This window comes from Crocodylus porosus, unplaced genomic scaffold (assembly GCF_001723895.1).
Source record: "Crocodylus porosus isolate Cpor-Errol unplaced genomic scaffold, CroPor_comp1, whole genome shotgun sequence".
Lineage (NCBI taxonomy): Eukaryota > Metazoa > Chordata > Crocodylia > Crocodylidae > Crocodylus > Crocodylus porosus.
The window spans coordinates 46,170,963-46,185,211 of NW_017728886.1; the positions used below are offsets into that span (position 1 = coordinate 46,170,963).

General features: G+C 42.3%; 1 protein-coding gene across 2 annotated transcripts in view; it reads left to right on the top strand.

The window, feature by feature from the left end:
- UMAD1 (UBAP1-MVB12-associated (UMA) domain containing 1) overlaps nt 1–12,920 on the top strand; it is a 140,227-nt gene extending 127,307 nt beyond the window's left edge. The window contains exons 3-4 of one of the 2 annotated variants that reach the window (XM_019533776.1): nt 1,053–1,267; nt 12,824–12,920. In XM_019533776.1, coding sequence (XP_019389321.1) covers nt 1,053–1,267; nt 12,824–12,857 — 249 coding nt within the window. In that variant the 3' untranslated portion in view covers nt 12,858–12,920. Of the gene's footprint in view, nt 1–1,052; nt 2,683–12,823 lie in introns of those variants that run through there. The other variant, XM_019533771.1, reaches the window with a different exon arrangement.
- The last annotated feature ends 1,329 nt before the right edge of the window (nt 12,921–14,249 follow it).

A 14,249-nucleotide genomic window follows, 5' to 3' on the forward strand; every position in this document is an offset into this window, starting at 1 on the left:
AGAAAGCTCAAGGTCTAGAATCTGAAATTCCTGTGTTCTCATCTTGGCTCTGCCATAGTTCACTCACTGGATTTGAACAAGTCATTTAATGTATCTTTGTAAGTTTGTCCTTCTGTAAAAATGAAGTACTTAAAACAATCATTTACTTGCCAGGGATGGTGTGAGGATTAACTTATGTTTGTACAACATTCTGAAGATATACATAGACATATAATGCTTAGCTCCTGTAGAGCATTCTTTATATAGAGATTTCAGAGTGCTTTATAAAGGAAGGGTAAGTATTGTTATCATTGTTTTAAATATGAGAAAATATGGGCAGAGATTAAGTGACCTATCAAGGTCATGTGGCAGGCTAGTGTCAGAGTTGGGAATAGGAATCTAATCTTTGGCTCCAGTGCCCAGTCTTCTGGATCGTAATGAAATTTATATTTGTTTCTTCTCCTTGACAGGTTTTATCAGTCTAGATTTGTTTTTATCAGTGCTTTCTTAATAATCCCTGAAGGTCATGTTGTGCAAGTATGTATTTTTTGTTAGCACATATTTGGCAGCGCATACATCACCATGTGTGGTTTGGTAGAGCATGTCCAAATAGCTGAGCAATTTCAATTTTAAATGAGAAGTTTATACTGGTATATTTGAAGAAATTAGGAGAAGGTTTCTAACTATCAGACCAGTGAAGGTCTTTTGGAAGGAAGAGTAAGCACATGAACCGTTTAAGTTGTAGCTTGATCAGTTTGTGTAAGGAGATATGTGATGTGGTTGCTTGCAATAGCAGGAGATGGGCTTCAGCGAAGCAGGAGGTTCCTTCTAGTCCTTTCTTATTGTGTAGTAGGACTATGTAGCCAGAAATACCTTGCCAAATTCATTATTATTACAGCCCTGGCTGTCTGGCTGGGCTCTGCTTGATTCAAGGAATTATAACAGCTGCTTTAAGGATTTCAGTTTCGATCTGTCCCAGCCAAACATCATACCTGCTTTTACATTACTTCAAGTGGAAAGGCTAAATCACAGAATTTACAGTGTCTAAATAATATGTCCTTTGTTTTCTTTAGATAAATACCGAAAGCCAATCACATTTGACCATACCCGGTGCTGAGGTGGGAAATCAGACAAGTCAGAATTTGGAGAGCAGTCCTTTCATGTCAGAGCTCCTCAATGATATACCCTTCACCCTGGCACCACATGTACTAGCAGTACAGAACACCTGTAATGAGCTTTCAGACCAGTTGGCTGCCTGCAACATCCATGACAATTTAGCAAGATTTTGGTATGATTTTACCCTTGAGAATTCTGTGCTTTGTGATTTGTAATGTCTTAATCTCTGTCTCCCTTAGAATTTGCACCTTGTCTACTTGAAGATGCATACACAAATATCCCAAGTTCTTAAATATTTGTAGTTTGCCATTTGCCTAATACATGTATAAAATGTAAAAATTATCCTGTACCGTTCTGTATTCCTTAATGTCATCTTTTATTGCACTTTAACCTTACGTATTAAATTTGTTCTCAAAATAATCAAGCAGATCTATTAGAGTTTTGTTTAATCCTGAGTAAGATATCATGTTGATGATATCAGTTCTTGACTTTCAACAGGTAGACTGCAAATGTGCACCACATCATTATTTCTACCTGTGAAGTTCATGAACTTCTACAGTTAACATTTTACTGATACCAAAAATTCAAAGCCTATTATACATGTTTCTTTTATATTATCCATGGTTTTCCAGGGATTGAAATTAAAATTTATTGTGAATAAAGTACTGCTGTTTTGCTAAGAACAGGCAGCCAATTCTTCAGTCTCAAAAGCAACTTTTTGAACTTCTCCAGAATGTTTACTGGCTTCCATCTTTAACATGCTTGAGTAGACTCTGCCATATGCAGTATAAAACTAAACCTAGTCAGCCGGTCTCTTTCATTAGACATTGCCATCCGTTTTATTCTGTCACTTTTGCATCTCTCTCACTGTCTTTCTCAAACATTCTGTCTTTGACTGCTCTTTAGTTGCACTGTTTTCACTGCCACATATGTTCTTGGTTTATGCATAGATCAGTTTTTCCATTTTAACCTCTTTGCCCCATAAAGAAAGAAATCTCAGGATGTGTACTTTTAATGGTCACACCCTTCTTTTTTTTAATTTGTGGCCAGAGATATAGATGGCCATGCTTAACTACTGGAAAATATTAAAGTGTTTCTTCTTCAACTAAATTAAATGGCAAAATACCTAAACTTTTCTTTCAAGCCTTGAATATATATATATTTTATTCCAAGTACAACCTTGCTAAACTGCTTTTGCCTAGTGAATTGCTTAACTTGTAATGTGTGTGAATAATTCTTCACATGCAAGATTAAATGATTTGACTGTAGGGATAAAAAATATGCCAATTGTAAGTGGGTATTTTCATAAGGAATGTGAGATACAGGATATCTAAAAATGTTTATTCAGGTTTTCAAACTTGTGTGGTTTTAAGATATTTGCAATACATACTATAAATAATAGAGAAGTTATATTGTAAATAGATATTGGTTTGTTAAAAGGTTTATTTTGATTTTTTTTTAAAAGATTTGCATTTCCTGAAGTTTTTTAAACTGTTGGTATCTATGTTTATACATATGATTTGAAATGCTTGTTTTCATGTAAAATTCCTATACTGCACTTAAATAAAAACTGTGGTTAATAATATTGAAATTTTGGAAACCAGATACTATAGCCTTTACTATTCTGTCATCGTGGGGAACTCTGAATCGGTCTTGAGGATCAAGAGAATTTTCAATGTTGTTAACAAACATCAGGACTGTCTTGCATTCTTAATGATATGGGGTCTCTCATAGGTAACATTTGAGATAAGCTGGTTTGTAAAACCATATTTACTCGAATTTAAGACAAGAATTTAGGACTTTTTTCCTCATTCATCATGGGAAAGAGGCCCTTGTTTTAGATTCAAGTACAAGCCAAGGGAATGAGTGGGGAGGCAAGCTGAGGTTGGAGTTGGAGCCATGGGCACTGCCCACCGCAGCCTCTGCTCCCCTCCATCTTTTCTGCCCACCACCGCCTCTGCCACTCCCCCTCCCCCACTGCCCCACTTACCTTCCCATCACAGCTCCAGCTGGGTCCTCACTCTGGCCAAGGGCCTAAAGGACAATAATTGTTCTTTCCACATTTCTGGGTTTGTAAATGCACTTTTTTCCCCGTTTGCTCTTTTGCTTACAAAAGATGAATCAATACATTTTAAATATATCTTACTAGAATCCTGCTTTACTTAACTGTCAGAGACTAATAGACTGTCCGTTCACAAGAAAAGAGCACACAAATACAATGGGAAGTATACACCTATGTTGTGAAATGCAGCAAGTAGCTCAAAGATTTGACCCACGCCCTTAACCATCTTTCTTGAAGGATTAAATTTGCATATACCAATGCTACTATTAATATACCTCATTGTTACCCTCTCACTTAAATGCCTGGTGGCTAAAAGCTCTCTCTGTCTTGACATCATTCATAAAAAGTGAATACTGAAGCCTAATGTTATCCTGACAGTAAAGGTGCATTTCCCCATTGGGACAGGAAAAATATACTAAAGAAATCTACTAGGGAATTAGATTCATGGAGCTGAGTCCCAGAGCATTTTCCCACTGCAAATATGAAGATGTTATATCATCTTTAGAAAATTAAGGTCTTCAGAATGCTGCCTGTATTCATACCATACAGTCTGAAGATAGTGATATATACTTCTATATTTGTTTAAAGATCCTATATAGATCTTATAAACCCCTGGGGTATATCCATTGCTGGTGTGTCAGTTACCAAATACAAAATTGTTCCATGTATTGTGGCTTGCATATTAGTTGTCTGTAAATAAAGAAATAATTTAAGGCAGTGTGCAAAAAGAAAGATTTTAATAATTTCTAAATAGGCATGATTTGGTTACTATTGAATACCAAGTATTAAAACACACCATAGTTGCTTCTGTTTTGTATATTCAGTCTAAAAATAAGAATCCTGGAACAATTCAAAACAACTTGCTATATACTTATTGTGTATATAGGTCAATTTCTGATAGTTGTGAAGTATTTGTCATTTACAATACTAAACATTTTTCAAGGTAAGACAAGTTGGGTTGTCAGTTCAAGAGTTAATGACACATGTTTAGGGTTTGAATGTGTGCCAGTGAAGTAAACAAGAGGCTGACATGGACATTAGTGAGTATGCTAATAGGCCTTCTTTTTAATAGGCAGCTTAGGCAGGCTTTTGTTTTGGATATTGAGTGTTATTTGTAATTAAGTCACATTTTACAAGAGATATGTTGGTGAGTCCTGGCTTCCTTATGGTATTTTCTAACATAAATTTTCTAAAAATATCAAGGCACCTTTTATTTCTTTTGAAAAAGTTGGGAAGATGGGTCTTTGTAGAGGCCCATGTTTAACATACACAAAAAATAGTTAATTCCACATGTGCAAGGTAAATCAAAGAATAATTGTATCCAGAACAGCTCAACAGCAGGTTCATTGTGAACCAGTCCCTATAGACAGCTCCTTAGTGACAAGCAAATTCAGAAATGGAACCAGACAATAGGGTGCACAATAGGTCAGCCAAGAAGACGGCTACAGATCTAGTTGCTGCTCTTTCTTGCTAAGTATGCTCCAAAGTCTGACAGCTCAGTGCTGCAGATGCCAAACATACCCTGGTGTAGATACAGGTGCTGGCTTTGATGCTCAATAAAATAGGGACAATAAAAGGATGAATGCAAAAACCATATTCAACAATGTAATTTTATAGTTTCCTAACAGTAAACCAATGTATAGAGAGTTTTACCAGGTTTTCATGGAAGAAGACCGGGCTCTTTGAAAATTAGCATAGGATTTATATCAGAAAAATAACTTCTTTCCTGATGTTCATTGACAATTCTTATTTGGATATTCTGTTCTTCATCTACTTAGTAGGAAGAAGAACCAGAACTCTAAGCATGGGGAAGACATCCTTCCCTTCGTGAGAAACTACAGAGTCTTCTGTTAGCAAAAATCCTGTTGCAACAAATTTACAAGGAAGCATGTGGCTTTGGAAAAAGACTAGCAGGGAGATTGGTTGGTTGAGATGGAATTAAGAAACAACCTTCAGCAAAAATGGGGGATGAAAATAAATCTCTATATTTGCGGGCACTATGGCAGTTAACACTGCCTCACTCCCCCAGTGACAAATTTTTGGACCTGTGGAGATCCTCCTGGCCAGATGACATGGCCCTGCATGCCAGATCAGTCAGTGACCAGACCCAGCACACAGCCTCAGATCCAGCATATGGGGTCAGCCCCAGACCCAGCAAGCCAAATTGAACTGGTGCATGGGGTCAGTCCATGTCTGGACCCAGTGCATGGCTCCTGACATGGCATGTGGGTTAGACCTGGTACGAGGGTTCAGTCTTGTGTGGGGTTTGTCTATGGGCCTCATCTGGCATCCAGGGCTGGCAACAGGCTTGGGAGCAGGCGTGGCTCCCTCACTTGAGGCTAGTCAATTACATACCTGTACTACAAGGTAAGACCTTTCTTTTTTTTCCCTTCATGCTGCCTTTCAAAAAACAAGGTGTGCTATAGGCAAGAAACTATGGTAATCATACCTTATGGAGACCTTTCTGTTATGGGTCAGAACATCCCTGACAAGGTACAGGAGTCCTACTCTAGTTGGAAGAACCATCCAGCATCTAAGTGCTTAGGTAATATGCATGCAGGTCCAAGTAAAGTGCTCTGCCATTGTTCTGAAACAACAGTTATGGAAACAATGGGAGAGGGGATATGGTGTGATGTAGGCAAGGAAGTCCTGAAACCATAGTTATCTGCACCAGGCAGGGGCCATCAGGATAGTTTAAGCCAGGTCTTGCCGCACCTTCCTGATGACCATCAGAATCAAGAATATAAGAGAAAGGTATGCACTAGACTTCCCATATGATATAAGAGATGGAACCTAAACTGAGGCAGGCCCTGGAACAGAAGAGCAGCCCTTCCTGTTGCATTCTTTTGCAAACAGGTCTATCCTCAGGAATCCTTAAAAAGAGAATAGCTGGGAAAGAAGAAAGGGTGTGCAAGTGCATCCAAATGGATCCAAACAAACTTTGATTCCTTCCCTTTTGGTATAAACCTAGCATGCCCTTCATTTAATTAGCATCTCTGAGAAGAGGAAGGAATTCGATGCTAATCTGGAGCAGTTGATTGAAATAATACCAATGAAGATGATGGGAGATCAGATAAGGTGGTGCTGGATAAGATCAGAGGGCAGTTTAAAGAATTTTTTAAAATAAAAGATATTTGAAAAATCGTGGTGCTCGGGTGAGGTTCCGGAAGACTGGAAAAGAGTCAGTGTGGTCCCAATCGTCAAGAAAGGAAGGAAGGAGGATCCAGGTGATTACAGGCCAATCAGTCTGATGTCCATCCCTGGAAAGATCTTGGAGAAAATCAAGGGATCCATCGTGAAAAGGCTAACAGAAAGTAACCTTCTGAATGCTAGCCAACATGGCTTTGTTACTGATAGGATTTGCCTGACCAACCTTGTCTCCTTCTATGACCAGGTGATGGATTGCCTGGACCAGGGAGACAAAACTGATGTCATACATCTGGATATCAGGAAAGCCTTTGACTTAGTCTCCCATGATCTCCTCATGTTTAAGCTGGGGAGCTGTGGCCTCAACCATCATACGGTCTGATGGCTGGGGAACTGGCTCCGGGATCAGACCCAAAGAGTACTAGTTGATGGGAGTGAATCAAAGTGGCGCAAGGTGACTGGTGGCAACCCTCAGTGCTCAGTACTTGGGTCAGTACTCTTCAACATCTTTATTAATGATCTGGATTCGGGCGTCTGATGCAGGCTGGAAACATTTGCAGACGACACTCAAATATGGGGGAAAGCAGTCACACTGGAAGACAGACTGACCTGGACACACGTGCAAGGTGGACAGACCAAAACCTGATGGCTTTCAACATAGAGAAGTACAGGGTGCTCCACCTTGGAAGGAAGAACCAGCAACATACTTATAGGCTTGGCAGTGCTATGCTCACTAGGACCATGACCAAAAGAGATTTGGGGGTCTTGATTGACCACAAGATGAATATGAGCCACTAATGCGATCCTGTAGCTGGCAAAGTAAACCAAACACTGGCTTGTATCCACTGATGCATCACGAACAAAACCTGGGATGTCATCCTCCTGCTTTACTTGGCCTTAGTGAGGCCGCAGCTCGAGTACTGCATCCAGTTTTGGGCCCCCCACTTCAGGAGGGATGTGGATAAGCTTGAGAGAGTCCAAAGGAGAGCCACCTGTATGATCAAAGGCCAAGAGGGCAAGGCTTACAAGGAGAGGCTGAGGGAATTGCGACTCTTTAGCTTGGGGAAGAGAAGACTCAGGAGGGACTTGGTAGCAGCCTATAAGTGCATCAGGACCTGAAAGAACAGTTGTTCACCAGGGCCCCCACAAGAGATAACAATGAGAAAATGTACAAGAATATCTGTGGCTTCTTTTTTCCTCTTCACTGTACCAAAACTGCTCTTGTATAATCTCTACCTGCCTAAACTTTCCAAGACAGAGACCATGTCTTGTGAGTTATCTATACTGGGGTGGGCACAATAGGGCCTGTGGGCTAGATCTGGGCTACCAGTTGATTGCATCTGGCCCGCCACTGCCCCAGTGGTGCTCTGCATGGGGCCGCGCCGCACCTACTCCTGCATGGGGCAGCCCGCCTCACCCTCCACCCACACCCACCCTGCACTGACTGACAACACCACCCCAGCCCTGGCCAGTGCTCACAGCTTCCTGGTAAGGCTGTTTCCACTGCTACTGCAGTTGCTCAGGTACTGCTTGGCTCCCCCTGCCTCCAGTGGCTCTTCCTCCTCCTGACCCTGCTGTGCTGTTCAGGTAGTAGGTGCAAAAGGAATTGGCAGTGGCCGTGGGAATGCACGCCAGGCATCACATGCCCAGCCAGGCAGAGGGGAAGCTGCAACCAGGTGGCTCCTACCTCACCACACAGGGCTTCAGCTCCAACTCCCGGTTGCCTTCCATTCACTCTGCCCGCCCAGGGTGTTGAGCAGCCACCTGCAGGTAGCTGAGTGGGTGAAAACAACTTAGAGCTGGAGCCCTGGGACAGGATCCACACAGTTGCAGCTTCCCTCCGCCTGGCTGGGCATGTGTTGCCCAGAACATCCCTGTGGCACCAGTGCTTCCCCACAATACCTGATGCCCAGAGCAGCACAACTGGGGCAGGAGGAGGAGGAGGAGCTGCTGGAAGTGGGAGCCGGGCAGTACCTAGGCAGCTGCAGCAGCACTAGGAGCACCCTGCTGGGAAGCTATGCATGCATACCGGCTGGGCCCAGGGCAGTGCTGTCAGGGGGCATGGGGCAAGGTCCACATGGGAGCATAGCATAGGCTGTCCTGGGTAGGAGCAGATGGAGCTCAGCACCATGAGGGCAGCTGTGGGCCAGATAGGGATGGGGCTGGACTACACTTGCATCAGACTACCAGGAGACACTATGCACCCCTGCCAACCCTGCCCCCCCCCCCGCTTCCTCCTCTCACCCCCAGCCAGCTCCTGAGACCTAGCATGTGGGTGGCTTCCCACACCCTCCCTGTGCACACAGTATACAAGAGTAAGACTATTTTGAACTATTATGCAATCGCCTGTATATACACTACTCAAAAATAGGTTATAGTAGGTGTTTGATTTTTAGTAGATGATTTGTTCTTATCTATAATTTGTTAAAATGATATCTTTTGAAAATTTTATATGTGCAGCCCTTGACAGCTCACCAAAACTCATTAAGTAGCTTGCTGAATGAAATAATTGCCCTCTCCTGCTTTATACCATGCCCAGTAGGGCCGTGCGAAATTTTGATGAGTGTTTCATTTTTAAGCTCTTTCAACATGTTTTGAGCTCAAAACAGTGAAATGGAAATGAAACAAAAGACTTCAAAACAGCTTTGAAACTAAACGAGGGCACTTGAATTTCGAAAGTCAAGTTTCAAAGCAGCCCAGTGGTGGGAGGCAGGGGAGAGCTAGGGCTGCACACTGCCTCCTGCCACTGGACTGAGCTCTGTGGGGCTGGTGGAGCCACTCAGAACACAGCCCTGGCTCTCCCCCACCTCCCACCACCGGGCTGCACTCCAAGCAGCTCTGCCAGCCTCACAGAGCTAAGCCTGCTGGCGGGAGGCAGGGAAGAGCTACTGGCCAGGGCTTCACTCCAAGTGGCTCCACCACTGGTTCTCCCGCTGCTGGGCTGAGCTCCGTGGGGCTGGCAGACCTGCTTGGAGTGCAGCTTGATGGCGGGAGGTGGGGGAGAGCAAGGGCTGCACTCAGACTGGCTCCGCCAGCCCCACAGAGCTCAGGCTGGCAGTAGGAGGCAGAGGAGAGCCAGGGCTATGCTCTACCTCCTGCCACTGGGCTGAGCTCTGTGGGCCTGGTGGAGCTGCTCGGAGTGCAGCCCTGGCTCTTCCCTGCCTCCCACTGCTGGGCTGAACTCTGAGTAGCTCCGCCAGCCCCATGGAACTGAGCCCAGTGGTGGAAGGCAGGGGAGAGCCACTGGCCAGGGCTGCACTCTGAGTGGTTCCACCAGCTCCACGGAGCTCAACCTACCTTCCCTGCACTGCTGGACTCCTCCTCGGGGCGCAGGCCCCCCGACTTGTGTGCGGGATGGCACAAGGCTGCCATTGCTGCCTGGTGCCAGTGGCAGCACTAGTCTTTCTGGTGCTGGGCGCAGGCTGCACCCAGTGCCAGGCCCAGGCAGCAACCTCCTGTCATCCCAAGCTCAGATCCAGGGGTCTGCACCCCCGGGAGGAGTCTGGCACAGCCCTCCCAGGGGTACGGACCCACAGATCTGTACATGGAATGACAGGAGGCTGCTGCTGCTGCCTGGGCCCAGTGGCAGTACCAGTCTTCCCGGTGCTGGGTGCAGGCTATGTCCAGTGCTGGTCCCAGGCAGCAGCAGCAGCCTCTTGTCATCCCAAGTGCATATCCAGGGACCCGCACCCCTGGGAGGAGTCTGGCATAACCCCACAGCCCTCCCTGTGGTGCGGGCTCTCAGATCCGCATTCAGGAAGACAGGAGGCTGCTGCTGCCAGCAAGTCACAAGAGCTTTGCTTGTCAGCACTTTGAGGTGCAGTTTCCCAGAAACCCCTGCACCTATATCCTTGAAATTTGGCAGGCTTCATACCCTCAGAAGGGGCTACTGTCCCTGCAATTTTCAACCAAATCGGGCAATAAATGACAAAGTTATAGGCATTATCATAATTCCCCATTATAGTCTGTGGGTGAAACGTTGAAACACATCGAAACAGTGAAACAGTTTCAACGAAATGGAACGGTACTTCGAAACTAAGCAAAACAACGAAACGAAACATTGTCCCTTTGAAACGGCAAAACAGAAGTTGAAACAAAATGATGCTGTTTTGCACAGCCCTAACTGTTGCCCAGAAGAGCCCTTTGCGTATTCACTCCCAGCCAGCATATGTAGAAGATGAGATGTTAGGTAGTGTAGACTGTTTAGAATAGACCTCAGTCCACACTCCAGCACCACTGTTAGACTCTGTTTTGGACGTGCTTCATAGGAGTTGTTTTAATCTTCAGGCCTCTGTGTTGCAGTTCTTTGTCGTTTGAATACCTTTAGCATACAAGAACACGAAGATAACTATTTTAGTAAGATTTAATTTTTACATATAAACAGAGTTAGATGAGCAACAGCTAGTTTTCTTCAATCTTGATGTATGTAGGCAGTATCTGCGAGAATTTTAGAGATGCAAAGCCTTATGGACAGCATCAGCTGTGAAGATTTGAGCATTATAGCACAGGTTATGCAAACAGGTTGGAAAGGCTTTTTCTAATTCTACGGCAAAATGTAGCATCTAGTCATGTGTCTGGAAGTGGTGGAAAAGCCTAGAAGTATGGAGCAGCTGTAGTGCAGAGAAAAGAGAGGGCCTGGTTCAGCTAGCCAATTCAATTTAGTTTTATTTGTTACAAAGATAAAATAAACCCTTGAGATCAAAGATCTCATTTATGAGACTACCCTCTTAAGTCAGTCAACACATACACATCAATAATAGGACATAAAAGAAACTGCCTACAAGCAAACAAAAAATGAGTCTCATTAATCTACAACTTGCATGATATCCATTTGTGGTTATCACCATTGCATTCAGAACAGCACTCAAACCCAAATGCTCATATAACAGTTTTGAAAAGGTCAACTCTGGATATCCATCTAAGTCTCACTAGAAAGACATGCTGAAAAAGATGAAGTACTGCATTCAAAGAATCCTTGGCTTATAATAGAAGGAGCCTAGATAGGCCAGGCAGAAAGGCCTATTGCAGTGGTATAGTGTTTGGTCACTTAATGAAACTGGCATCTATTAGAATTAAGGAATTCTGTAAAATCTGTGAAGTAGACATGAGGAAAGAGACTAAGGTCCTACTAAAAGATTGTTACCCACTACTTATTAATCTTGCTGAATAGGCTGTTGCACCATCCCTTTAGAAAAAATAACAGCTAGACTAGTATAGACATTCAAAAAGCCTGAGGCAGAATCAGTCTAAGTTATGCAGTTTTCTGTAAGCAGCATAGTTTAGATTGGTGGTGAACGGAACACACATTTGCCTTTTGGTGGGGGGACACAAATCTTAGACTGGGTTTCGCCATGTTGAACCAGTCTATGTGTGTCGAACTTCTGTTCTGTTACAAGTATGGACCAGTTTTGTGTGCCAAACTTCTGTTCTCTTATGGATAGAGACTGGTTTCCGATCATTTATACCAGTAAAAGTATAATGTGTGTACTGGGCTGTATAGATCCTTATCATCAAGTAAATTACGCAGGGTGCATCCACACATGGATATTAATGCGCTGGAGTTTATTACTCCTGGGCACTGCATTTACATGTATGCCCAGGACCGCAGCATGTTGAGCTGGGTCAGAGCAGCCCTGGCTGGCAGGGAAACGAGGGGTCAGCCTGCCAGACCAGAGCTGCTCTGATCTAACTCGATGTGCTGCAGAGGGGCTGGTTGGAGCACAGAGGTGCTTCAGTGCAGGACTAGCCAGCAGCCAGCCCCCACACTGAAGCACCCTTCTGCCCTAGCCAGCCATGTCAGCGTTTACACATAAGTTGCTGCACACACAAAAAAACTCCACAGCAGGATAGTATTTGTATTTATAGGCACTAACCTGCTGTGAAGTTTATTGGTTCCCTGGGACTAATTAGGCCGCACGTGTAGACACCAAGACATTTTCGGCAGGGCTAATTGGGTAACTTCTCAGTAAATGTCTCATGTAGATGTGCTCACAGTGTATTACACTTTTGTATTGTCCTATACTTTCCTTTTTTCCCAGCTGGTAGTAAGGACTGTTTATGCATCAGCATAAATTATCCTGTTTGAAAGATGAGATGGTTTTAATCTCAGAAACTGATTTTTGTTTTCCTAAAAATGTTAAGATACACATTTTGTTCAAGATTTGGTATTTTAATTTTCTAGCTAAATGCTGCTCTGGATCCTCCTATTGTTACCTGTTTTTCACTTGCCTCGTCAACAGTGTCAGAGTATAGTTAGCTCTTTTTCCATCATCTTTCCATAAATTATTGTTGTTAAATATTAATTTACATCTTTAACATTCACTAGGATGGAATAGATTTAAATATATATCATTAAAAAAATACCAAATTTTTAATGTATTCTAGCATTTTAATCTTACAGTTAAAGTTACAGAAAAATGTGTAGATATGGTGCAGCTTCTGATGTCAATCATACTACTGTAATGAAGATTCATATCTGTTCCACATCATTAACTTACTCTATAACTTTTATTGTTATAGGAAAGAGAAGGAGTGGCAATGGATGTTGGAATAGGAATGGGATCTAAAATAGTTTCCTAGTCCTTATGTTTCTGGAGCTGAGAAAACTAGGAGGGCAGAAAGAAAACCTCATTTATAAAGACATTTCTTTATTTTCTTAATTTTATTTAATCATTGTATGTATTGTATGGTAGAGTCATCCATTTTAACATATAGACATCCAGATTTTTAAAAGTGATTTTTAAAATTTCTTTTTTAATGTGCCAATAATAATGAAAAATATCAAGTTTCCATTTTGAGTAGGGACCTTAAAATGTCTTATAACACCAAGTAATAAAAGAGTATATTAAACTGGAGAGTTCAGCAAAAATAGTATACAATATCATACTTAAGTTTTAAATCTTTTATCACTTTCAGATACATTATTAAAATGTTATGTCGAATGAGCAAAGGTGATTAATTAGGGTTTGAGGGGGGTTTTTTACTTTAAAGAAGATCAGGTGAACTGTCTCTACCCATATTAGGTTTATCACCACAGTAATTTAATCTGATTAGAAGTATTTCTTTAGAAGTTTTTGTTGAGATGGATATATGTAAAAGCAACTAGGAATAAAAACTTTGTATATCTAAAGTTGTCTTTTGTCTATAAATGTTTTCTAATCACACTTAGGAAGCCAAAGCCAACCTGGTTTTGATAAGGCTCCTCGCCTTCCCAAAGGATAAGAAAATTTCTCCTTTATAGAGCCATTCACAACAAATAGATCAATAATTCTTAAATTCATGACCTATTTTCTGGAATCCAGCAAAACAGACCAATTTGTAAACAACAAGACATTCATTATTTTACCTTTGAGCCTTGAAAACTAATTTAACAAAGGTTCAGCAGTTTTTCTGTCCCAAATGCAGTGAAAGATCTGGTATGTTGATAGCCAGTGGGAAATGCACTGTTAAAACAAAAAAGATGTGCAGAATTCACATATAGAAATTCAGGTAAAAACACATTTTTTATTCATAGTTAACATTTTGCACTCTAAAAATGTATTGGGCACTGTTACAAAGCAGAAAGGTTAAGCAGAACTAACTTCTAATGACTGTATTGCTGAAATATATTCACTCGGGGTTTGAAAAATACTGATTTACTATTTGTAACTTCAAGACTTACCAGTGTTTGCAGTCATGGGGTGTTGATTTTTTTCAAAGGTGCCAAGCACTTGCAGACTCCCTTTACACTTCGAGTTGAGATTGTTTGCTACAAATCAGAAGGAGCACCTATATCTTTTTTTCACCCTTGCGAAAGAGAACATATTTCACAAGAAAGGAACAGCTTCATTCCAACTCCAGTTTGGCTTCAGCAGAGTTACTTCAAATGCACATTGGCATAACTGAGATCAGAATTTGGCCCCAAGTGTTTTGAGGCTTGGACCATATGCTCTATATAGGAAGGTAT